A 21,979-nucleotide genomic window follows, 5' to 3' on the forward strand; every position below is an offset into this window, starting at 1 on the left:
TATTAATTTCAAATATTTTATTTGATTACATAAATATTCTGAATAAGAACATTTTGAGTTTGGAGTCAGAGTATTTTATAAACAATTTTTTTACAATATACTTTTATTCCATAGGGCCATTTGTTTAACAAAATAATTGTTTTTCAAGTTTTCCTTATGGAAAATTTCAAACATAGACAAAAGTATAAAGAATAGATTAATGAACTTTCTCTGTGGCCCATCCTATTTCATCTCTACTCCTGCCCATTCCCCTCCTCTGGCACTGGATCATTTTTAAGTGCATCCCAATGTCAAATCAGCCAGCCATGGTGGTTCATGCCTATAATCCAAGCCCTTTGGGAGGCTGAGGTGGGAGGATCACTTGAGCCCAGGTGTTCAGGACTAGCCCTGGCCAAGTAGCTAACCGGGTCTTGTCTCTACAAAAAAAAACAATAATGACAAAATAGCCAGGCATGGTGGCATGCGCCTGTGGTCCTAGCTACTTGAGAGGCTGAGGCTGGGCAGATCGCTTGAGCCTGGGAGGTTGAGGCTGGGCAGATCGCTTGAGCCTGGGAGGGTGTAGCCTCAACAGTGGCTGTGGTTGCTCCACTACACTCCAGGTTAGACCACAGAGCAATACACTGCCAAGAAAGAAAGAAAGAGAGAAAGAGAGAGAGAGAAAGAGAAAAAGAGAGAGAAAAAGAGAGAGAAAAAGGAAGAGAAAAAAGAAAACCAATGTCAAACTGTTTAAATAATATATATTTAAATATTTATAAATATTTTATCGTAGATGTTCTTTAGGAAGAAAAAAGCATTTATTCTTCAGGCACTTTAATAAGTACTCAAACCAATCAATCCATTTCAGTCTTCACAAGCATGAAGCTGCTATTCATGACCAAAGCCTGATTCTCGAAGCCAGGGCATCATTTTTCACGATCTAAATAAAATAATTCTTGGGCTAGCATTCCACCAAGCAATGCAACTCTGCAAATTTCTCCAAGGGAACACTTGCAGACAGCCCCTTCTACTACAACAACAAAGAAAGATTCTAGATATTATATCGGGTAGAACTAACTGTGAAAGATCAAAATTCAAAGACACGCAATTGCATCCTAAGTCAATATCGTATGGGTTTCAGATGTTTCTATGCCAAATCAAGTGCAGTTACCCATTCATTGTTTAGCGACAAGACGCAGGATGCTTTAGAATGACTCAAATGCCCCTGAATTACTCATGGAAACCTGGGATGTGCTCCAGGACGGTGTTTGCAAATTGCTATTCTCTGCTCCTGATGTTTGAAACAGAAGTTCCAACATTATCGTCATTTAATCTCTGACACATTGAAACGAGACTGAAGTATGAGACATTAGTCTGCCTTATGCAAATCTTGACATCCCATAATGGGATGCAGAGCTTAGCTTCCCCTAGGCTTCTTGCCTATGTGCAGGTCTTGTAGTGTTTTATCCTGTCTGAAGCAGTTAAATCTTTTTCACTCCCCTTGATGATTTCTCCCCATGGTGATTTATTTGTGTGTGGGGAGTTGGGGGCGGGAGTGCTCATAAAAAATTAGAAAAAGTGTGGAAGATAGTTTACTGATGTGCTCTTCTGCTGATGATCTGTGACTGTCTGGATTCTTGTCTCATACAAAGTGAGGTGCTCCTCTGCATTCCAGAACCATTTTAAATCAATGCAAAATTTTCCTCATTTTCCAAACGAGTAAGTCCTTTGGGGAAACTAGATTAACATCCCCAGAGAAGGGGGGGCCTCCATTTATCACTAAGTGGACATTAAGCAAGCAGGAGCTGTGTGAAGTTTCTTCCTTTGCCATGTTAATAAACCTGGGCTTGACAAGAAGAGAATATGTCTCTTTGGAACAAAAGGATTTTTTTTCTAATTTCTTTGCCTCTCTGCAGTAGCCAAGAGAGCCTGTGCCTGAGACTTGCAGCTATATATTTCATTGTTTTTAATCCCCTAAATGTCTAGTAGAAATAATACTGTGTTCATCTACACTTCGAAATGAACTTTCAATGTTAATAAATGTATCAGTAACCAAATTTATCTATGTTAAGAGCACAAAGCTCTTTTTTCCCTATATTAATTAGAAATATATATTTTTAATGCCTAAGGATTTGCCGTGAATGTTTGTGACATTTTTCTCACAACTTACAGCACTTTCTCTGTATAAATGCCCAATAATTCATACAGGGAAATTGTGCAAGCAGGAGGCCTATAAACCAGACTTGCATTAACTTGTGGAGCTAATTCCCTTGCAGTCATCCCATAAGCATGTACTTAATGTAAGCACAGGGATTGCTACTGGAAATCCAAAACACTGATAAACAAATCTGGCATTGCCTCTGCCCTCTCACAGACCATATAAGAGACAGAAGGTGCATCCACTTTCAGTGAAAGAAATTCCAAAGAGGAGAGAATTTCTAACCTGAGGGCCATAAACCACTCATGGATTCATAGTTGAGCTCCAAGTGGCCCATGAGCCCCCGTGGTATACATGCCACTTGTTTGGGCAGAGGCTTCATAAGCTTCATTGAATCCTCCCAAAATGTCAGTGACGTGGGAAAAGTGAGGAGCCGCTGCAGGAGATGTGCACACATGGCATTTTCTGCAGCCAGAAGAAGGAGGTAAATGCCTGAGAGAATCTGAGGGCCTTGCAGCCAGAGGTGGCAGAAGGGCAGGAGGAATGCTAGAAGCGGATGATGGGTGGATGGAGCTCTCTAGGTGCAGAAGTCAGGGTAATGGACACTGCAGGCTGATGGGTGAATATGGGGTGAGACATGAAACTTCAGGGTGTGTGGTTCCTTTAGAATATCGCCATGCATTTTGAGGAAGAAGGAGGAGAAAATGACTTTCCTTGCATGGAATCAGAGCTGGATAAGCTTTGTACCTGGAAGCTCCTCGTTAGCTTGATGACAAGGCTCTGAATTATCTCCGTTGTTTCTCTTCTGTCACATAGGAATTCAGCATTAACTCTTAGGATCTTTCCTACAAAGTGCAAAGAACCAGAGGAAGAAAGTGAACAAAAACCATAGCAGCGCTTCTAGGTGCATACGTATAATGGGAAATACTCAGATATACACTGTGACGTGTTAATGGCATCCTGGTCGTAGTATAAACAGCTATTTGTAAGTGGCTGTCTCCTGTTGACCAAGCACATTGACGTCTCCTTTCTCCCCCTGGACCCTTGCGTCTCAGTGAGGCGGGTGAAGCAGGTGTTACCATCCCTATTTATTAATGAGCAATCAGAGACTTTGAGGGATTAAGTGATTTTCCCATAATCACAAAAACTAATCAGTCTCAAAGTCAGAAATCAAACACGTCTCCTTTCTCCAAACCCTGGATTCTTTCTATTATGTCCTTCATAGTCTCTGAAAACAATAAAATTAAAATAATGATGCAAGGTCTCTGTTTGAGAAAGGAATTCCCCTCTGAAGTTAAACACAAACTCATTGCCAGGAACACATGTGGGAGGCAGACAGATAAAACTGTTTTGCCCATTGTCAATGTCCCACCAGACATCACTTTTGAAACAGAGCATGTTCCTCCTCTGCCCCGTGCCGCCTCCTCCTCCTCTTTTTCTCCGCTTTCCTGGAAAATCCTTTCTACCCACCTGCCATAAGGTATCTTCTGCAGTACCAGGGATGCACAGCACACGTGATAGACTAGGATTATTCCTCACATCCAAAACTCCTGTCTCCTCACTTTCCATTTCTCTTTTTCTTGACCTCTTTAAAGTTTTACTTGGGACTGAGTTTCTAATTACTGAAAAGAAATTCACACTGAAATTGTACTGACTTGCAGAGTGGCCCAGCATATTTTTTGTAGGACACATATGACTTGCTGGAGATGTGGACTTCAACCTCATACGTGGGGTGTCAGATGCCTGCCCCAGACCCACCAGAAATTAAATAGGTGGTGGGCTCTCACCTAGCACCAGGAACCATGCTAAGAACTGTACAGACAGATGATCAGCAGTGATTCTCAATAGCGACCATGATTGGAACAGGGGAAAGACAGACAATCAAAAAGCCTTCATCGTCTGTCTCTACAGCAACTTTCTTTAAACAGGCAAAAATCCATTCCTTTCTCAATTATGTGAATGTAGAAACCGACATCGGTAATGGCAAAGTGAGAAACATGACTGAATAAAGCCAGGGCTATACTCACAGCCCCTCAATAAATATTTGTTGGGAGAATATACAGCTCATTGCTCTCATGACTATGCTGTTCCCGCTAGGTCATGCCACTTTGTTATTCTTTGAAACCGAGGAGCAAAACCAAGCAGAAGGTTATGACTATTAAATATTTAGATCAATCTGATCAAAAAGGTACCCTCTGAATTGCATGAACTATCCTGAGAAATTACCTTAACATACTAGCTGTAAATCTGCAGCAGCTAGCGTGTCAGTCAGACCAGAGATACGTATCTAGCATAAAGAGGTTTTCATTTTTTAGATTAGCCAAATGCAGCAAAGAAGCCTTTACAACCAGGATGCTCTATAATGCACCGTCAGTGGGGAAAGGATCTATTGCACCTGAAATTCTGAAAATAAGGCAGACTTCTCAGAAGTGGATTATCTTTCATAACCAGTAAATATTTTTCATACTGTCAATCCATTAAAGCAAGCAGCTATTGTGTACTGTGCCTCCACACTGGATTGCAAATTAAACTCCCACTGGGGGCCCTAAAGAGAAATCCAGCCCTTTATCCTCTAAGCCACTCAGCAGCTCTCTTTAAGCAAGTTAATAAAGACCTTCCTGACTATCTGCATCTCATTATTGCCACATAATACTATATCCTGGGGTTTTCTTCCTTTTGTGAAGAAATGCTTAGAAGCAACATGGTGCATGGAATATTGTCCTAAAGAGAGACTGGGCAGGTGCCATGCTCTCTCTGTCCTGAAGAGTATTGGAAGAGAAAAACCTATTTCCTAATTACCTACCAGTGTTTAGGCTCCTTATGCCTGACTTGAGTCATTTTTATGATTAATCCCCAGATTAGCCTAGAAAATTTCACGCCATCGAGAGTGAGCTATATTCAATATCATTTCACTCCGTGCTTCATTCCATGAATCAACACAGTCGTCCACCGTGTACTCTGTGCAGAGCTTCTCAGGCCTTTACCGACTCCACGCTGGTTTCTCCTTGAAATCTTCAGTTTTCATACTTGGACCCTGTACATGGGCAATTAGTGGCCATTTGCAAATTTAATAACATGTTAATTATGACAATAAACAATATGATTCATTTATCTCCTCCATGCAAATGACTAAGTCCTAAACTATGCAGAGCCCAAACAAGGTCAGACATGAACTAGATCCGAGACTTGCACTGATTTACAGCAGAACACTGACTGCGAGAGACACCTGAGAATTTGTGCATTACCCAAAGTCCTAAAAGCCCACCAAAGAGCTTCTTCATACTGAAAACTCTGGCTCAAAATCAAACATAACCCTTCAAAAGAAATCTCCATTTTAAAGCAAGGAAGAACTGATATATGCACAATTGGTACATCAGGGTGTGTCCCTGAAAAATATGTATGTTTGGATTTTGGCTTTACTATTTTCCTTTTATGTGAAAAGCTGGATAAACTGGGAAGAAGTAAGTGAAAATGCGAAGACTTAGGCAAAGCAATGAGTGAAAACTTTCGCCATACAGGCCTTTCCGTGTTACTAAAAAGGAAACCAAAGCTCACAGCTGTGAAGTTACTTGCTGAGGTCACATCCATTTGGTGACGTTACGTTCCTTTAACTTCAGCTCTCAGGTGAGATGACGTGCTGGAGGGGGTCAAATTGGCTTTAACACCAGGATGGAGGGGACATACAGGAGTGCAAACAACCAACTTAAAGTAGGTGGCCTCCATCGTACTTCTGCCAGTTCACAGATCCTTTCTTAAGTAAATAACCAGTGCCCAGCAGCAGGTCCTACAAAGCAAAATAGCATATATTTTTAAAAATCTTTGACCGGGCGCGGTGGCTCACGCTTGTAATCCCAGCACTTTGGGAGGCCGAGGCGGGCGGATCACGAGGTCAGCAGATCGAGACCACGGTGAAACCCCGTCTCTACTAAAAATACAAAAAAATTAGCCGGGCGTGGTGGCGGGCGCCTGTAGTCCCAGCTACTCGGAGAGGCTGAGGCAGGAGAATGGCGTGAACCCGGGAGGCGGAGCTTGCAGTGAGCCCAGATCGCACCACTGCACTCCAGCCTGGGCGACAGAGCGAGACTCCGTCTCAAAAAAAAAAACAAACAAACAAACAAAAAAAAATTTTATGAGAATTTGATTGATTCTGTCTCTTGGTATTTAACTACTTTTGTATATATTACTAGTAATAAAATCCCCTTAGTAACAAAGTCCCCTTAGATTTTTAATCGATAAATTGCCTTTTGAGTAACTATTTCAGTCTTTAAGGAAAGAGAAGCTAGGGGACCTTGATTTCGGAGACAGGAGCACACTCTTGGTGTTGTTCTAGTTCCTTCTAATCACACCCTATTTGCACCACATAAACATTAGCACAACTAGAGATTTGGTTGAATCACTTACATGTCATTCCAGACAGTAAAACTCTAATTGTGAACATTAATTTCACCGATGTAGTTGCAGCTTAGTAGGGGGTCGCCACCGTTCACTTACCCAGGCTTGAAATTATCTCTAATTTAGAGGTTAGGGACAGTGACACAGGAAAGAGGCTCTGTGCTTTATATCTGGAGATGTGGGATCATAAAAATGTCTTTTTAATCTGATGATCATTAAAACACCCAGTGATGTGGCGCAGCTGCTAATCGGAATGCATTTCCATTTCTGTGGGGATCGAGCATGTCTTCGGAACCCTCTGCAATGGCTTTAGAAACAAACGTTCCTTTTATCAGGTGAGAAAACTACCCTATGGCGTGCCTCAAGATATGTAGTTCTTCCTAGGCTACAAAATATCAGAGGTTAACTTCAGGCAAAATGATAAAACTAGCAGTAGTATGTCCTATTACTATCTGCAGTTTGCTTCAAAATTTCAAAAAGGTCTCGGAAACTCACTAAATACGAAGGGCACGCTTCATTCATTTATTCCAAGGAATCTATTTGGTGCCAGACATTGCATGGAATTGTATGGATTTTTAAAATGAAATGTGGGCTCTCTCTCAAGCAGACCGTGGCAGGGAAACTTGAAAACTCCGACGCCTCCAAGGAATGAGAATCACATTTTACATAGAGATACTACTCAGGGTTCACAAAACACTACTTAGCCATGACGCTTGTTCAACACTGCATTTTTACTCGTGGTATTCTGTTCTCTTTCATTTTAAAATGTGTGTTGTGACCCACTAAATTGATTTCTCAGCTCACAAATATGTCCTCTGAAACACTGGTCTAGAAGGGAGGATTTATACAGGCAAATAGGAGACAAAATCTGCGAAGAGAAAATGTCAGAACAAGAGGAGAATGTCCTCTCGTGTGCTAGAAGCCACTGTGTGCCTTATCCTGCACATTAAAGGGATTTTTCAAAGGGCGTGATCAAATTATATTTTGGAGTAACTGTATCAGAATAGCTATAGATATATAGACATAGATATAGAAAGGATAGATTTTTTTCTTGCTATTTCTGTGTTCGTTTACATGTGAACCTATATACTTTAGAAATGATTAATCTGGCTGAGCAAGGTGGCTCATCTCAGCACTTTGGGAAGCCGAGACAGTCCGATCACCTGAGGTCAGGAGTTCGTGATCAGCCTGGCCAACATGGTGAAACCCCATCTCTACTAAAAATACAAAAAGTAGCCAGGCAAGGTGGTGTGCGCCTGTAGTCCCAGCTACTTGGGAGGCTAAGGCAGGAGAATCACTTGAACCCTGGAGGTAGAGGTTGCGGTGAGCCGAGATTGCAGCACTGCACTCCAGCCTGGGCGACAGGGCGAGACTCTGTCACAAAAAAAAAAGTGATTAATCTGGGCTGATTAATTACTTAAGAAATTAAGAGCTAGGACAGGAGAAGGGAAACTCCACCACCGACCTGCCTGGCCACCTCATGGTGTCTTCCTGTGGTCCCTGGTGAAGTGTGAATCCACTGGACGCTTAGGTTCAGCCGTTCTCTACTGCGTCCCAGTCATTTGTCCTTCCTGAGTGACTGGCACCTGCCCTGTGGCCCATCAAGGGAAATTGGGTCACGTGAGCACATAAAGAATTAGTCACTCCAGCCAATCTACCACCAGGAAGAGATGCAACCGCTACGGCTATCAAAGACACAGTCCATGTGGCTCTTCCAGAATTTCAAGAAGAATTTGAATCTCCATAGATATTTTAAATTTATTTTTCAAGGCCTCAGAGCTCCTGGCTGGGAGCCAGCGAGTGTGGGCAGGTGGGCTCTGCTTCAGCTGGTGTCCACAGGCGCTGCCACACTCTTACTAAAATATGGAAATGTCTTGATGCCAGCTGGTGCAGGGCTGCTGCCCTGAGCTCTCAAGGTCCCCATGTCCATCCCACCCCCTTGGGTGGCCTGGCCCGGGCCTGCAGCATTTCTCCTTGGTGAAATGTTGACACAGCAAAATGCTCAAGGTCGATGACTGATGCTCGTTGCTATTGGCCCTGGTCTGTGTCTTTTTTGTTATTAAGTACTTTAGATGGGTAAATTTGTAATGAGTTCTGAGCAAGGGATTTGAAAAGACCTCACATCCACCACTGCTATAATTTTTCTTTTTCTTTCTGTTTTAATTTTTGCTGTTTCTTTTTTAGCGGATGACAGGCACCACTAGCTTACCATCCAGGCTGTAGGTGTCACCAACACAAAACACTCCCAACAGAAGAGCAGGGATGTTATCTCGTCACCTTTGCCTTCTGGGGAAAGTGAGGAGGAACCATTTCCCTCCAGGAAAACATATGTTGCTGACACCGACTGCGTACTTGGCCACACATCGTGGCTCAGGACTCCTGGATTTACATTACCACCTGGCATTGAGGAAATGTAAAAATAACAGCAATATAAATAACCTCATGACCTATAAAAGTATGCATGAGGAATGGGGCTCTGGGCCAAGCAGCCTTGTTGTTTAGGTATTGCATACTCGGCTAATTATGAAAAAAAAAAAAAAAAAGGCTACCCAAGTACAAGAAAAGGAAAGGGATTGAAGTGATTTTTTTCCCCTTTATGGCAGGGACAGAATAAATGGGCAAAAAAGGATTCAGTTAGTTAAATTTAAAAGAAAATTGGCACAACTTAATTTTCTGTGCATTTTTGGGTACTGAAAACCTTATTTATACTGACAGTCATTTTTTAGCTTTACTATCAATGCATTCTTCCCTTGCTCAGCACATATGTTGTTGAAGACATCGCTGTGTTTCCTACTTCAGTTGGTGTTTTCTAGCACAAACCATCTCCTTCGACTTGGCAGGGGGGTGGGTGACAACAGTTAGGAGTGAAAGAGGAGCAGACATCTCCATTCCTCCCTGCTTAACCTGGAGGATAAGGATTTGCAGCAGTCGCTACCAGAGAAGAATGCTTACAACATAAGTTCAAGAGGAATTTCCATCTACTCCAGGGTGGTGATTTCATAAGGGGTTATTAACAAGTAGGAAGGAATGTCGGGAGCCCAGCCCGAGACATTTAAGGTCAGTAGAGGGCCGGGCAAATCCAGTTTCTCAGCACACGCAACCCTTCCAAGGTCTGCAGTGATGTATTTTTCTGTTTCTTAAGTAATCAATGTTTATAGAAATATAACCTGTCCACATAGTGTGGGTAACAGCTGTGTCACAAGAGTAACTGCCTGGGAACCCAGTTCTTTTCCCAGATCTCCATCACCACTAGACTCAGATGCCCTCTCTTGATATATTTCTGCAAGCGTTCACAAAGGGATGATCAAATCCGTTCCACGTTTTCAAAAGGCAATTAGAATCGTGCTGTTCAAAACATACATAATTGCAGTGTGTCACCTCCATGAGTTTAACACATTTCCCCTTTAACAGTCTCCACTCTCATCACATCCACCCATCTCCACATGAACTCTCTCTTCTTGAGTTTCAGATTAGCTTCTGTGGTTCTTTACATCTAAAATTCGTCTTTCTGAGAGGCAATAACACAAATATTTGGATTATGCTATCATGGAAAGGAAAGAAAATTCTATCATGTAAAAGAAAACAAATCACTTCCTAGAAGCTTACAAAGTAGAATGCAGATCGACTTGAGAGGGGTGTTGAAGCCCTCTTTGCATTTCTTCCTCACGTGCAGTAATACAGGATTTCAGAGAAATCTATATTTTAGAGATTTAAAAGGAGTCGCCCTGTGTAACACAAACTAGATTTGGTTTAACACAAGCTAGACGCCAATTTCAGGTCGAAGTGCTTGTCTCCAAATTTAATTACGCACCATCTATGTGTATCTGCGAGCTCTGTTGAGCTGCGACTTCTAAATTTTACAAACGAGAACTTGAGAAGTGGTGGGAGCCTGCCAGGCACCTCTCTCTGCATTTGTACTTTTCCTTAATGCCAAGTAGGAAAAAACAAGCACATTCCCTTCATGCAGTAGCCTTTCTGAAGAGGAATTTTCCTATAGAGTTTCAGAATGAGTTATAGCCAGTATGAGTAATGAGTTTAAAATGTATTTTCACATTTTTTATGCCTTACATAGCACTCTCAGTATTAAGTCAGCCAAACAGCTATAGTTTGTTTTTCTCCTGCGTTACTGAAACCCGGATCCCATCTCATAGGATTCTAAAATACACTCCAATCTGATCTCTAGCGCAGGTACCTAAGAGAAAAACGGTGTTTTCAGCATCTTGTTGGGGAAACATTCCATGGCTCCTTTCTCTCCCCTGCTTCCTGGCCTTTCCCCAGCGCTGACACTGTCAGTCGCCCTGGGCGCCACACAGTCCTGCCCTCTGCCAAGGCTCCCGGCCTGCAGCCCCTCCTGCAAGCCTACATCTGCCCTCCTGCAGGGCAGTCACCTGGGCGTCCCCTCCTGCTGCCTCCTCTCACTCCAGAGTGTCTCTTCCTTGAAAATTTCTCCTTCCTGAGAGATTTTTAAGTCTCTCCTAGCTGTTTCCTTTTCAGTCCTAATAAATGCTCTTCTTCAAAAAATTGCCACTCAATTTAATCCTCAGGCCTGCGGCTGTCACTTCGAAGTCAACAAGTACAACCCCAGATGCACCCTGCTCTTCAGGTGGGAGCTGCTGCTCTGAACCACGCCCCAGCTGCGGTCCCCATCGGGTCCCAGTTCTCCCACTCAGAGGGATTGAACTCAGCTTCCTCCTGCCTTCCCACTCCTCCCTCTGCTTCCTCAGCCTCTCCCCTGACTCTTTCTATTTCTGATCTCTCCTCAAGGTCCATTCAGCTGTATACTTTCTTTGCTAGATTAGTATTTACAAAAAAAAAAAAAAAAAAAAAAAAACCACCTTCTTCACAGCGTGCCCTTGCTCAAAATACTTGCGGAACCCAGTCCTGTGATGCTCATAGACTCCAAAGCTCTCTGCTCCCACTTCCCGGTGCGGAGGTGTGGGCAGAGCCAGCCTCCCCTCCCTCACGAGTGCAGTCAGCTCTGCCTCTGCGGCATTCCCTTCCTTTTCCCTCCCCCTCTCCACATTCCGTCCTCAACTCAAAATCCACTGCTTCTTTCTCCTGCCTACACAACAAAGGCTCACCTGGCTGCTCCAGCCCACTCTGACTTCTCCTAAGAATTCCTAGAGCATTTTGCGGAGCTCCCATCCCAGCCCCTGGCCCTTTGCAACCTTAACACATGCCTTGAAGGCACCTTGAAAACAGTCCCCCTTAGAACTGAGTCACCACAGAGAAGCCTGGGGAAAAGCACCCCTTAGAATGCCCCCTGGTGTCCCTGTCACGTGGGTTGGCATTATAAGTGTCAAAGGCTTTAACAAGTGAATAAAACCGTCGAAATTAGCTCAGCTGAGCAGGATGCGAGTCCCACAGTGATGCGTCAGATTATTCATTCTTCTCTACCCCTCAGGATAGATGTAGTGCCTTTTCTTCTTGCACTTACCCGGTTGTCATAAATTCTTGTCATCTGCCATGCTCCATAACCCCTCTAAAATGTAGGCACTCAATGGATTGTTTCTTTCAGATGAATATTTCTTTAAGTTCTAAAGTAAATATTAGTACCAGATTTGGACCTTGTAGGACGTGAATACCTGTTGAATCAATGGAGAACTCCCTAGCTTGGGGGAGGAATATGGTTTGCTCATGGCCACCCCTCTTCCTTTCTTCTTCATTCAGCTCTCGTGTTCCCCAGAGTGGCCACCGCGCTCCAGGGCATCTCCTTGCCTTCCCAGGGCTGAACCACGCACTGTCCATTCTGCCAGGTTTCTTGTCACTCTTAGTTTGGAGCAAGGACTCACCTCAACCCCCATTATGCTCCCTGTCTTTCTCCAGCTCTCCCAGAATTATTCAAGGACATTTCTCCCTCCCCAGTAAGAAACGTCTCTCCACTCTTGCAGAGTTTTTGCATTCTTCCTTAAGAGAAGTTCCTCTTCTCACCTTCCATCCTACCTCCCCCTCCCTCCACAAAATCCTTCCTGTGTCTGCTCTCCCAGACACATCCCTGATGTTAACTTATTCATGCCTCTCCTGTCATGGCAAACTTATAAAACAGTCTTGTTACTGTATGAGGAGTTAGGCTTTTCTCGTAAAACATTTCCGAGGTGAGCCAGAGGTGACGTTACCTTTGTAGTCTCATCCAGTGACCTCACACCTATTTCCCCTCCCAGCCTGTGAATTACTCAAGGGTAAAGATTTCATCATGTAGTTGATGGCTAGAGGCTCTATGCCTGAGACCCATTTTTTTTTTTTTTAATCCAGAGATTGAAGCATATACAATTGGGGAAAGGTGAGCTTTTTAAAAAAAAAATAATAAAGATGAAAAATGAACATTTATAGAGTTAAGTGGACATCTATTCAAAATGAGAAAATAAATCAAAGTATGCGTTTACAAAGTATTACAAATGTTAACTGTTTGCACATTGCTTGAGTCCCTCCCTCGGCCTTGGAAGAGGCCTGCGGAAGATAGGGGTGCATGGAAGCCCCCCTCACTTAACTACAGGTCAACCCACTGTGCCCACTCCAGTCACCAGGATTCCAGAGTCACACTCAGCACAGCCAAAGCATGCCAACATTTATCAAATTGATTTTTATCTCCTGATATTACAAATTGTAAAGCAATGTAAAGTACGATTTTAAAAAACTATGTATGGACCTTGTGTCTTTGAATTCTCAAACCATGGGTCAGGAATCAATTTCAAACAACCATAGGTCTTTTCTCTCATAAGTTAACAAGCTTAGGTAGAAAACAAACAGCTCCACTCCATTGCATAAAAGAAAATATTCACCTCATGCAATGAGATATTTTCCTTATAATTTTAAATAAGTAAAGATCAGCACTCAAAGGTGGAGTAACACTGAAAGTGCTTCCACAAGTTGTCAATCTTGTGTGAATGGGGAGAAATGATCATTGTGGTGCGTGGCTTTGCTGTACTTATTTGCATAAAATTTTCATTTAGTAAATGTGCAAGCTATTTTACAGGTACAGAAAGCGTATCTCCTTTCAGAAAGAAAATTTCTATAGCAACATTATTAAAACTAATTTATTGTTCATTCATCTTTTTTCTTTTTCAACAAATATTAATTGAGTGCCATCTGTGTGCCGGGCTCTATTCTAGGCACTGAAAATACAACACACATTGTATTTGTCCACATTCCAGAGGAAGGAGACACAAAGCAAACAATTGGGCTGTTCTGTGTCATGCAGTGAGAAGGACTGTGTAGAAAACTAAAGCAAGGAGTGGGGACAGGAACTGACCTGGCGAGGAAGACAGGTGCTGTTTTCCAGAAGGTCATCCAGAAGGCCTGAACACAGCGCAGCTGCCATGCCCTGCTGGACGCTGGAGAAGGAGAGAGAGGCCGGGAGGCTGACAGGGCTGGGAAGGCAAGACGGAGGCCAAGGCCTAAGGCGTGTAGGGGGAGCTGGGGCCCAAGGCCAGCAGGAGTCAGGGCAAGCAAGGTCCTCTCAGCCTCAGGAAGCCTTTGGATCTTAATGTGAATCAACTCAGAAACCAGCAGAGAGGCGGGAGTCGGGAATGACATGATCCGACTTATGTTTTAAAGCAAGGTTTCTCGGCCTCAGTACAACAGACATTCTGAGCTGGGTACTATAATTCTAGGTTGGGGGACTGTCCTGTGTATTATAGGATGTTTTGCAGCATTTCTGGCCTCTGCTCACCAGACGCCAGTAGCACACTCCATCGCCCGGTTGTGACAACTAAAAATGTCTCCAGACATTGCTGAATGTCCCCTGGGTGTCAGAAAGCACCTCCTATCAAGAGCCACAGTTTAAAACAGAATCACATTGACTGGGAGTGATATTCCAGTTATATAAAAACTAGCACAAGACAACCGAATTTTTTGTATTAATATTTAGGCATTTGCTCTCACTGGATTAAAATTCAACTTAAATGTACCTACACTGCCTGCTTGTAGTGAATAATCATATCTTAATGCAAAGGCCAATACTTTATTTTTGAGTCAGATCCTGATGTGATTCAATTCTCTTGTACCTGTAAAAATAGCACCAAGCCCGAGGTCACAGAGAAATCTTGTTAATAGGCTAAAAGAAAACACTGCAGGTGTCCAAACCAACCCGCGTTATCATGGACCCAACCACAGGATACCACTGAAGTACACAACCCCTTCCTTCACCAGATGCAGAGGCACAAAAATGTCTCAGACACACCTTTAAACATTATACAGGATTTACAGTATTCACCTCCTTACTTGTTTAACTAAATTCACTGAGAGTTTCAAATATTTTCTTTTCATGTGACTTTTCTTCATTCTCAGAACTCTGCTGGCCACTGCTTGAAGGCATGAAAAGGCTTGATGACTTTGTTTGCACTGTATTATTTCTAAAATTCCCCTGAAAGCATGCATCGCGTATATGCACTTTTAACAAAGACCTCTCCAGACTTAATGCCATTGTCCTCTGGATTTCTGATGGTTGTAATTCCCTCAGTGCTGAAGTGCTGGGTAATGGGAGTGCTTTTGACAAGGAATGTTGTGTGCTAAGCTACCACTTTACAGGAGAACCCAACCATCTAGAGTTTCTGCATTCAATCCTCAGTCTGTTGAATCTAGAAATTAACAAGTCAGGGCACGGCTGCTTTCACGTGTTTGGATCTAACTGGGAGAAGGATGTTTATGAGCGGAGACTGATGCATAATTCAGTAGAATGCCCCGGCTACTACAAGCAGAGGAGAACCCCACAGTGGGGATGTGGATACTGAAGCCACAGCACTATTGCAGCTGCCAGAGTGCAGCTTTGCAACCTACAGTATTCAGTTCCTTACCACTGAGGCCTGGGTGGTAAACTCGTCACAGGAAAGAAGCTGCCATATCCTATCCTTTACATCAGCAAATGAAACAGTGAAGGAAACTTTACATAGAGGAGCCAAGATTAAAAGGATGAGTGTGGGGGGGACTGCTGAGCCCTCTGGGCCTCAGTCTGAATGTGGCTGCCATGCCATGAGTTGTGAAATGTTTACACAGAGATTAACCTGCCCAAACCTCAATGACCTCATCTCAAAAATAGGTGTAATAGTGACAACTCTTCAGAGTTTTCATGAGAACAGAGCTAAACCAAGCATCCTCTCTCTCCCTAAAAAATACAAAAATTAGCCGGGCATGGTGGCATGCACCTGTAATCATAGCTACTCTGGAGGCTGAGACAGGAGAATCTCCCTAGCAGGGAATTGGCACCTACTAAACGCCCGGGTGATGGTAACTATTGTAAGAGCAATGTGAGGAAGTATCATGCTGACCGTTAATTCTTATGCCTTACCTTAAGAAGGGCCTATTCCCTTATTCCCATCCAGAGCCAGCCTTAAGTAGATAAATGTTTTTAAGATTTAAAAAATTAAAATTTAATTTTAAATTAAGATTTAAAAAATTAAAATTTAGGAGATAATTTAAGGATTTAAGCCTAACCGATGTGACCATCTAAAAGCATATCATGGTGGCTGAAATCCCAGCACTATGGGAAGCCAGGGAATGCAGATCACTTGAAGTTTGAGACCAATGTGACCAACATGGTGAAGAATCTCTCCTAAAAAATACAAAATTTAGCTGGGCATGGTGGCATGCACCTGTAATCATAGCTACTCTGGAGGCTGAGGCAGGAGAATCTCCCAGGAGGCAGAGGTTGCGGTGAGCTGAGATCGTGCCACTGCACTCCAGCCTGGGCGACAGAGTGAGAGACTCTGTCTCAAAAAACAGAAACAAAAACAAAAAAACATGTCTTGGCTACAGTTTAACCTGCCAATTGAAAAATAGAAATACGTTTAAACTTTAATTGCAAAAATGAGAATTTTGGCTGTAATTTGAATACATCAGTTGATGAGATAGAAATCAGCTGTGAGGGAGGCCAGCCTGAAGTACTCAGACCGAGAGTCAGCAAGTGCCTCAGAGGATTCGCTTATTGCCACCAGGTGTAAGAGGACTGTGCTCATTCAAAGCCTTGGGGAAGCCCCCACTGCACTGAGAATAAAACCTCTCAGTTCCTCTTTGGTGGTTGCCCAGGCCCTGACTCATTAGTACCCGGTTCCTTGAGCATGGTGAGCTCTTTCCTGTTTTGGGGTGTTTACACATGGTGTGGAGCTTGCCTTTCTAAAATCACGAGCTGAAATGCGACCTCATGGACCTCACCCACCTTGCCTGGCTGCCCACCAGTGTTTTCCGCTTACTATGTTTTCCACGAAGCTGTGAGTCCACCACGTTTAATTATCTGCTTGTGTATCTGCTTGTTTATTGCCAATCACCTTTTTGGGAGAGAAGTTCCCAGGTACCAGGCAGTGGTATTCATTATGTATCTCTCGCACTCAGTGAGTATCTGGCACATAGTAGGCGCCCAATAAATAACTGAATTAAAGAATGCAAAAATAAAATAGGTGAAAGAAACATAAAAGCAGGTGAGTACATCTTGAGCCAGTTTTAAAACAGAACCTGTTTTACTGGCATTTAGAAGCTTAAGAAAAAAAAAAAAAAGCCAAACTAGAGTTGACCACATTGAGTAAGTATTCTTTCAGTTTCAGCCCGTTCAATAATTGCTCATTGTCAAGAGCTAAAACAGTTAAGATCACCTGACTTTCACTTTTGTTGCCATTCTTGTACATGCTAACTTGACTGAAGGTCTTTGTTTTTTATGTATAATGGAGTCAGGAGCCACAGTGCCTCACTGGATCATTTAAATTTAAACTCTTCTGCCTAGTTTTCAAAACGCCTATAGTTTTGCCTTTATTCCATCTATCCAGCATTTCCTGCTCATAAATCTTGACCTGCTTTCCTTTCTGGGCAGAACAGGCTGTGCTCCGTGCTTGTAAAGGAGAGGTCTCTGCGGGTGATCTGACCAAGGTCCTGACTGGTGGGTAGGAAGACTTGGGGCGGGAGAGGGCTTGAGTGCACCAAAGCAAGGAAACAGGAGTCAGTATGGAGAATTTGGATAAACATGCATTGCTTGTGGTGCTATTTGAGGGTATGTCTTGAGAGGCAAGAGGAGATAATGTCAAGGAAGGAGTTAGGAGGGACCAAGTCAAGATCAGCCTTGAGAGATGAGCTCTGGAGAGCTGGAGTCTTCCCTCCCTCCCTCTCTCCCTCCCTCTCTCCCTCTCTCCCTTCCTTCCCTCCCTCCTTTCCTTCCTTCCTTCCTTCCCTCCCTCCCTCCCCACTCCCTCCTTCCCTCCCTCCCTCCCTTCTTTCCTTTTTTCCTTTCTTTCATTGTTTTTCTGTCTTCCTCCCTCCTTCCCTCCCTGTCTCCCTCCTACCTTCTTTCTGTAGATTGTAACCAACAGCAGTTTATCCACAAGTTTTCAGCATGGAAATGACATAATCCAATTTGTCTTTTAATGAAAAATAAAGACTGAATAATAGTCAGAACGTACAGGTTAAAGTTCCATTCTATCTCTTTCCAACTGCATGACTCTGAGTAACCCTAATTCCTTCTTCAGCAAAATAAGGATAACATGTCTGCCTGTGGAGGTGCTGGTGATTGGGACTGGGGTGGTAATACACCGTTCTGCCATATTTAAAGTATAATAAAGCAAATGATGTGTGTTGTCCCATTCAAATAATTTGTTAGTCTAAATCTTTAGAAAGGCCTAACTTTAAGACAGTCAGAATCAACTGTGTCCCAACAGAAAAGAACCAAAGTCTCACGCATATCCTAGATGTTGAATCAAAAGTCTCCAATAGGTTGCAGCTTTTTTGAGGTTCCTTAGGAAGCAAGAGCCAATCCCAGGTGCACCTGTGAAGTCAGAGAAAGGGAACTTGGCAGAGATGGTGATGGGGGGATGTCTGGCCCCTTAATGGGCAGTTGTGCCTGATTTGCAAAGTCTGATTGTGTGCCTAAGGGTAATGCAGTGACCGTGGGGAAACCTACCTCCGTTAGACATTGCTCCAAAGAGCAAGCATTTGCTGTGTTTCACTTTATCAATATTACATCACTTTAAAAGGTCTTCATTAGGCCCTTCAGCGGAATTTGGACAGTGGCTTCTGTGTTCGTACCTCTCAAAACACTTAATATAGGACAAGCATTACATATTTAAGTAATTATCTTAGTGTGCAGAATGCAGAAGTCGAGTATTGAAGTTTAGTATTCCAATATGGACACTAAAAATGTTTATAATGATGTTAAAAATATCACTATAGTGTTTCTTATCACTCAAGTGTTTCTTATTTTTTCCAAAGCTGTAAGATTGCCTAAATTTATTTAAATGTAATCATTCAGAAAACTCCTGAAACATGAACTCATTGCTTTCTCATAACAGGCAATACTATAATGACAAGTTATTTCATCTATGACATCAAAAATTCTTTATAAATATGTTTGAATGCAACAAATTATTTTTACCACTTAACATTTTCCTTTTTGTTTAACAGTGTTGTGGCAAAACTTGGTGAATATTATATAGGCCACAAATTTTATTAAAGATTATTATTATTTTAAATGTAATGAATGTTTGATTTGATGTTTTATTATTTTCTCCAAATGTTTTATTCAGTATATTCAGTACATGTTATCAGAAAATAATTATGTTTTCTAAAATTTATTTTAGGTTTTGAAACTAACATGAACATAAGTAGCCGAGATGACCCTAGTACATCAGAAACTGCTTCTGAGACTCAAGACAGAAATGCAAATAACCATGGAATTCAGTTATCTAATTCACTATCTAGTGCTATAACTGCTGAAAATGGAAATTCCATCTCAAACGGTAAGCACTTTTTAAACTCAGAAGTAAATGTGTAAAAGTTTTAGGCTGTATCAACTTTCTAGGAGGAATGGATTTAAAATATGAAAATGAAGTAGGGTTAAGAACTGGAAAGTAGAATATAAACCATGAAACTCCCCTGCAGGTATTATTATCAGCATATGATCGCTTCAGTTAAAGAACTGGAATTGTATTCACTCTTTGTTGACTTTTCCAAAATTTTATGGAGTATTAATCTAAAAGAACTGGTCCAAAATTAGTCTTATACTGGGCAGAAGAAGGCAATAGATTCTCTACCAATATTTTTAATTAAAAAATTATTCTGGAAACTAAGAAATATGAAGGAAAATGATATTAAAGAAATGATAAGTGCCAGACTGGCTTCAGGTATTTTAAGTACATGAATGAGTGCCATGTTTAGAAAGTGGCTTGGTTGCAGGTACAAAAGCTGAGGATCATGCAAGCATTTTCTCTCACAAATAAAAGAAGACAAAGGCTTCTGGGAATAACTGATGGGAAGACTCAGACCAACTATTCCTGAGAGCCTCCTGCAAGGCTGGGAAAAGCTTGTTTGTTTAGTCTAATTAGAGGCGTGGGAGAACCACTATGCTGAAATGCTGGGAAGCAGCTGAAGACCTGGGAGTGGGGGGCAAGGTGAGCTGAAGCAAGGAAGCCCACACTTGAGGCTTGGCTCAGGTGGACATAAGGGTACCCACATTGTTCAGAGAAGGCAGCTAAGAAGTCGAGTTGTGCTTCAGACTGCCTTCTCAAATTACAGGGCAAGAAACTGAGTTGTAGCCCCACCAAGGCCTTGGGGTGGGGCCTTCAAGTGTTCTTCCCAAGAGTTAGAGTGAACCAGAACCAAGAACCATGTTGAGTTGTCCAGAAGTAACCAGGCCTACAGGTGCCTGGGAGAAACATGTGTAAATATTCCCCAAAGGACAGTAACAGCATCCTAGGCTTCAAAACATTCTTAGAAACCATTTTTCAAATGCAAAGTCCAACACAGTTAGAAATAACCAGGCACAGGAGCACACAAAATAAGATGAAAAATTAAAAGCAGAGACAGCAGCCAATTGCAATATGTCCACAGGGATTCAAAATATTGGAATTCAAAGACACATGCCTTAAAATAAGTATGTTTACTCAGCCCCCCACAAAATAAAACAATGAGAATTTCAGCAGAAATAGGAAACTATAAGGAAATCATCACATGGAAATTCTGAAATTGGAAAATGCAGTAATAAAATTGAGTACAGCAGAGGATAAAGTTAAATTTAATTAGATATAGTTGTTTAAAAACAAAACAAATAAAAAATAACTGGGGAAGTAGAAGATAACTCAGAGGATCTCCAGAATGAAACAGACTGAAGCAAAAGAGAAGAATGGGAACTCCAGGTTTAGGGATATAAAGGACAATATGAAGGATGATTGAAGTCTTAGGGAAGGAAGAGGGAGTGCATGAGCAGAAGAAAGACTTGGTGAGAAATGTTAGCACATCTCCCAACACTGATGAAAGAGCATCAGGAAACAGATTTAAGTTGGCAGGTTTTTATAACATTCAGCATACATTCTTCATGGGATCCAGCAATCTGACTCCTCAGTATCTTCCCAAGAGAAATGACAGCAGTGTCCACGCAAACACCTGTATGCAAATGCATATGGTGGCATTATTCATAATCACATAAAACTGGAAATAAATTCAACTGGTGACTGGCTTGTATTAGTGATCCATCACTGTGCAAAATATTACTCCCAAAACCTGGAGGCTTATGTAAGAAATGGTTATTATTTCATAGTTTATGTGGGCCAGGAAGCTGTGTGTGGCTTAGCACAGTGCCTTTGGTTTAAGGTCCCCCGTGAGACAGCAATCAAGCTGTGAGCCAAGACCACAGTCATCTTGAGACTTGAGTGAAGGCTGATCCATTTTCAAGGTCACTCACATGGCTATTGGCAGGCCGCAAAAGGTTCACATCCAAGTCAACTCACATGGGCCTCTCCACAGGGCAGCCTCCCAGCACGGCAGCTCTCCCCACATCCCTGAGCAAGCAAACCAAGAGAGAGCACCGCAGATGGAGGCCGCAGTCTTCACATAACCCAGTCTTGAAAGTGATACCCCAGCACTCTGTCACATTTGATTGAGTCACTACATCCAGGCCACACTCAATGGGTGGGGAGTCCCTGAGTGCCTGGAGGTGGGCTCACCAGCATCTCACAGGCTGAACTAGCACATGGATGAAGTCTGCAATAAATAAGAGCGATCAACTGTAACGATCATCAAAAGGGATGGCTAAAGCATTGTGTTGAGGTAAAAAAAAAAAAAAAAAAAATCAAAAGACTAAGTGTGATCCTGCTTATATGACATTTGGGGAAAAGCAAAGCTGGAGACAGAAAACAGCTGAGTGGTTGCTGGAGGCTGGGCATAATGGCAGGAGGTGAAGTTCAGAAGGACACGTGGTGTTATAGACAACCGGGAGTGCTCATGTCTGCAGATGCACAGATGGGTATGTCTAAAAAAGGTGAATCTCACTGTCTCTAAATTACACCATAATCAATCCAACTTTTGTAAAAATGAAACAGAAACCTTTGCAAAGCCTGAGTAGGATACATGAAACTTTCCTAGGTGTATCATAATAAAACACCTACAAAATAAAGACCAAGAATTAATTTTAAAAGCAGCTAGAGGTAAAAATATGTACTATCTTCGAAAAGCAGCAACTGAAGTCCAAAGACAATGAAATAACAC

At 42.4% G+C, this 21,979-nt stretch overlaps 1 protein-coding gene across 1 annotated transcript in view; it reads left to right on the forward strand.

Annotated features, from left to right (window-relative positions):
• Positions 1-21,979, forward strand: part of MYO16 (myosin XVI) — a 607,071-nt gene that overhangs the window by 542,591 nt on the left and 42,501 nt on the right. The window contains exon 36 of the mRNA XM_058438173.1: positions 19,078-19,236. Within this exon, the coding sequence (XP_058294156.1) occupies positions 19,078-19,236 (159 nt within the window). The remainder of the gene's footprint in view (positions 1-19,077; positions 19,237-21,979) is intronic.

The sequence above is a fragment of the Hylobates moloch genome, unplaced genomic scaffold (genome assembly GCF_009828535.3).
Source record: "Hylobates moloch isolate HMO894 unplaced genomic scaffold, HMol_V3 SCAFFOLD_4, whole genome shotgun sequence".
Taxonomy (NCBI): domain Eukaryota; kingdom Metazoa; phylum Chordata; class Mammalia; order Primates; family Hylobatidae; genus Hylobates; species Hylobates moloch.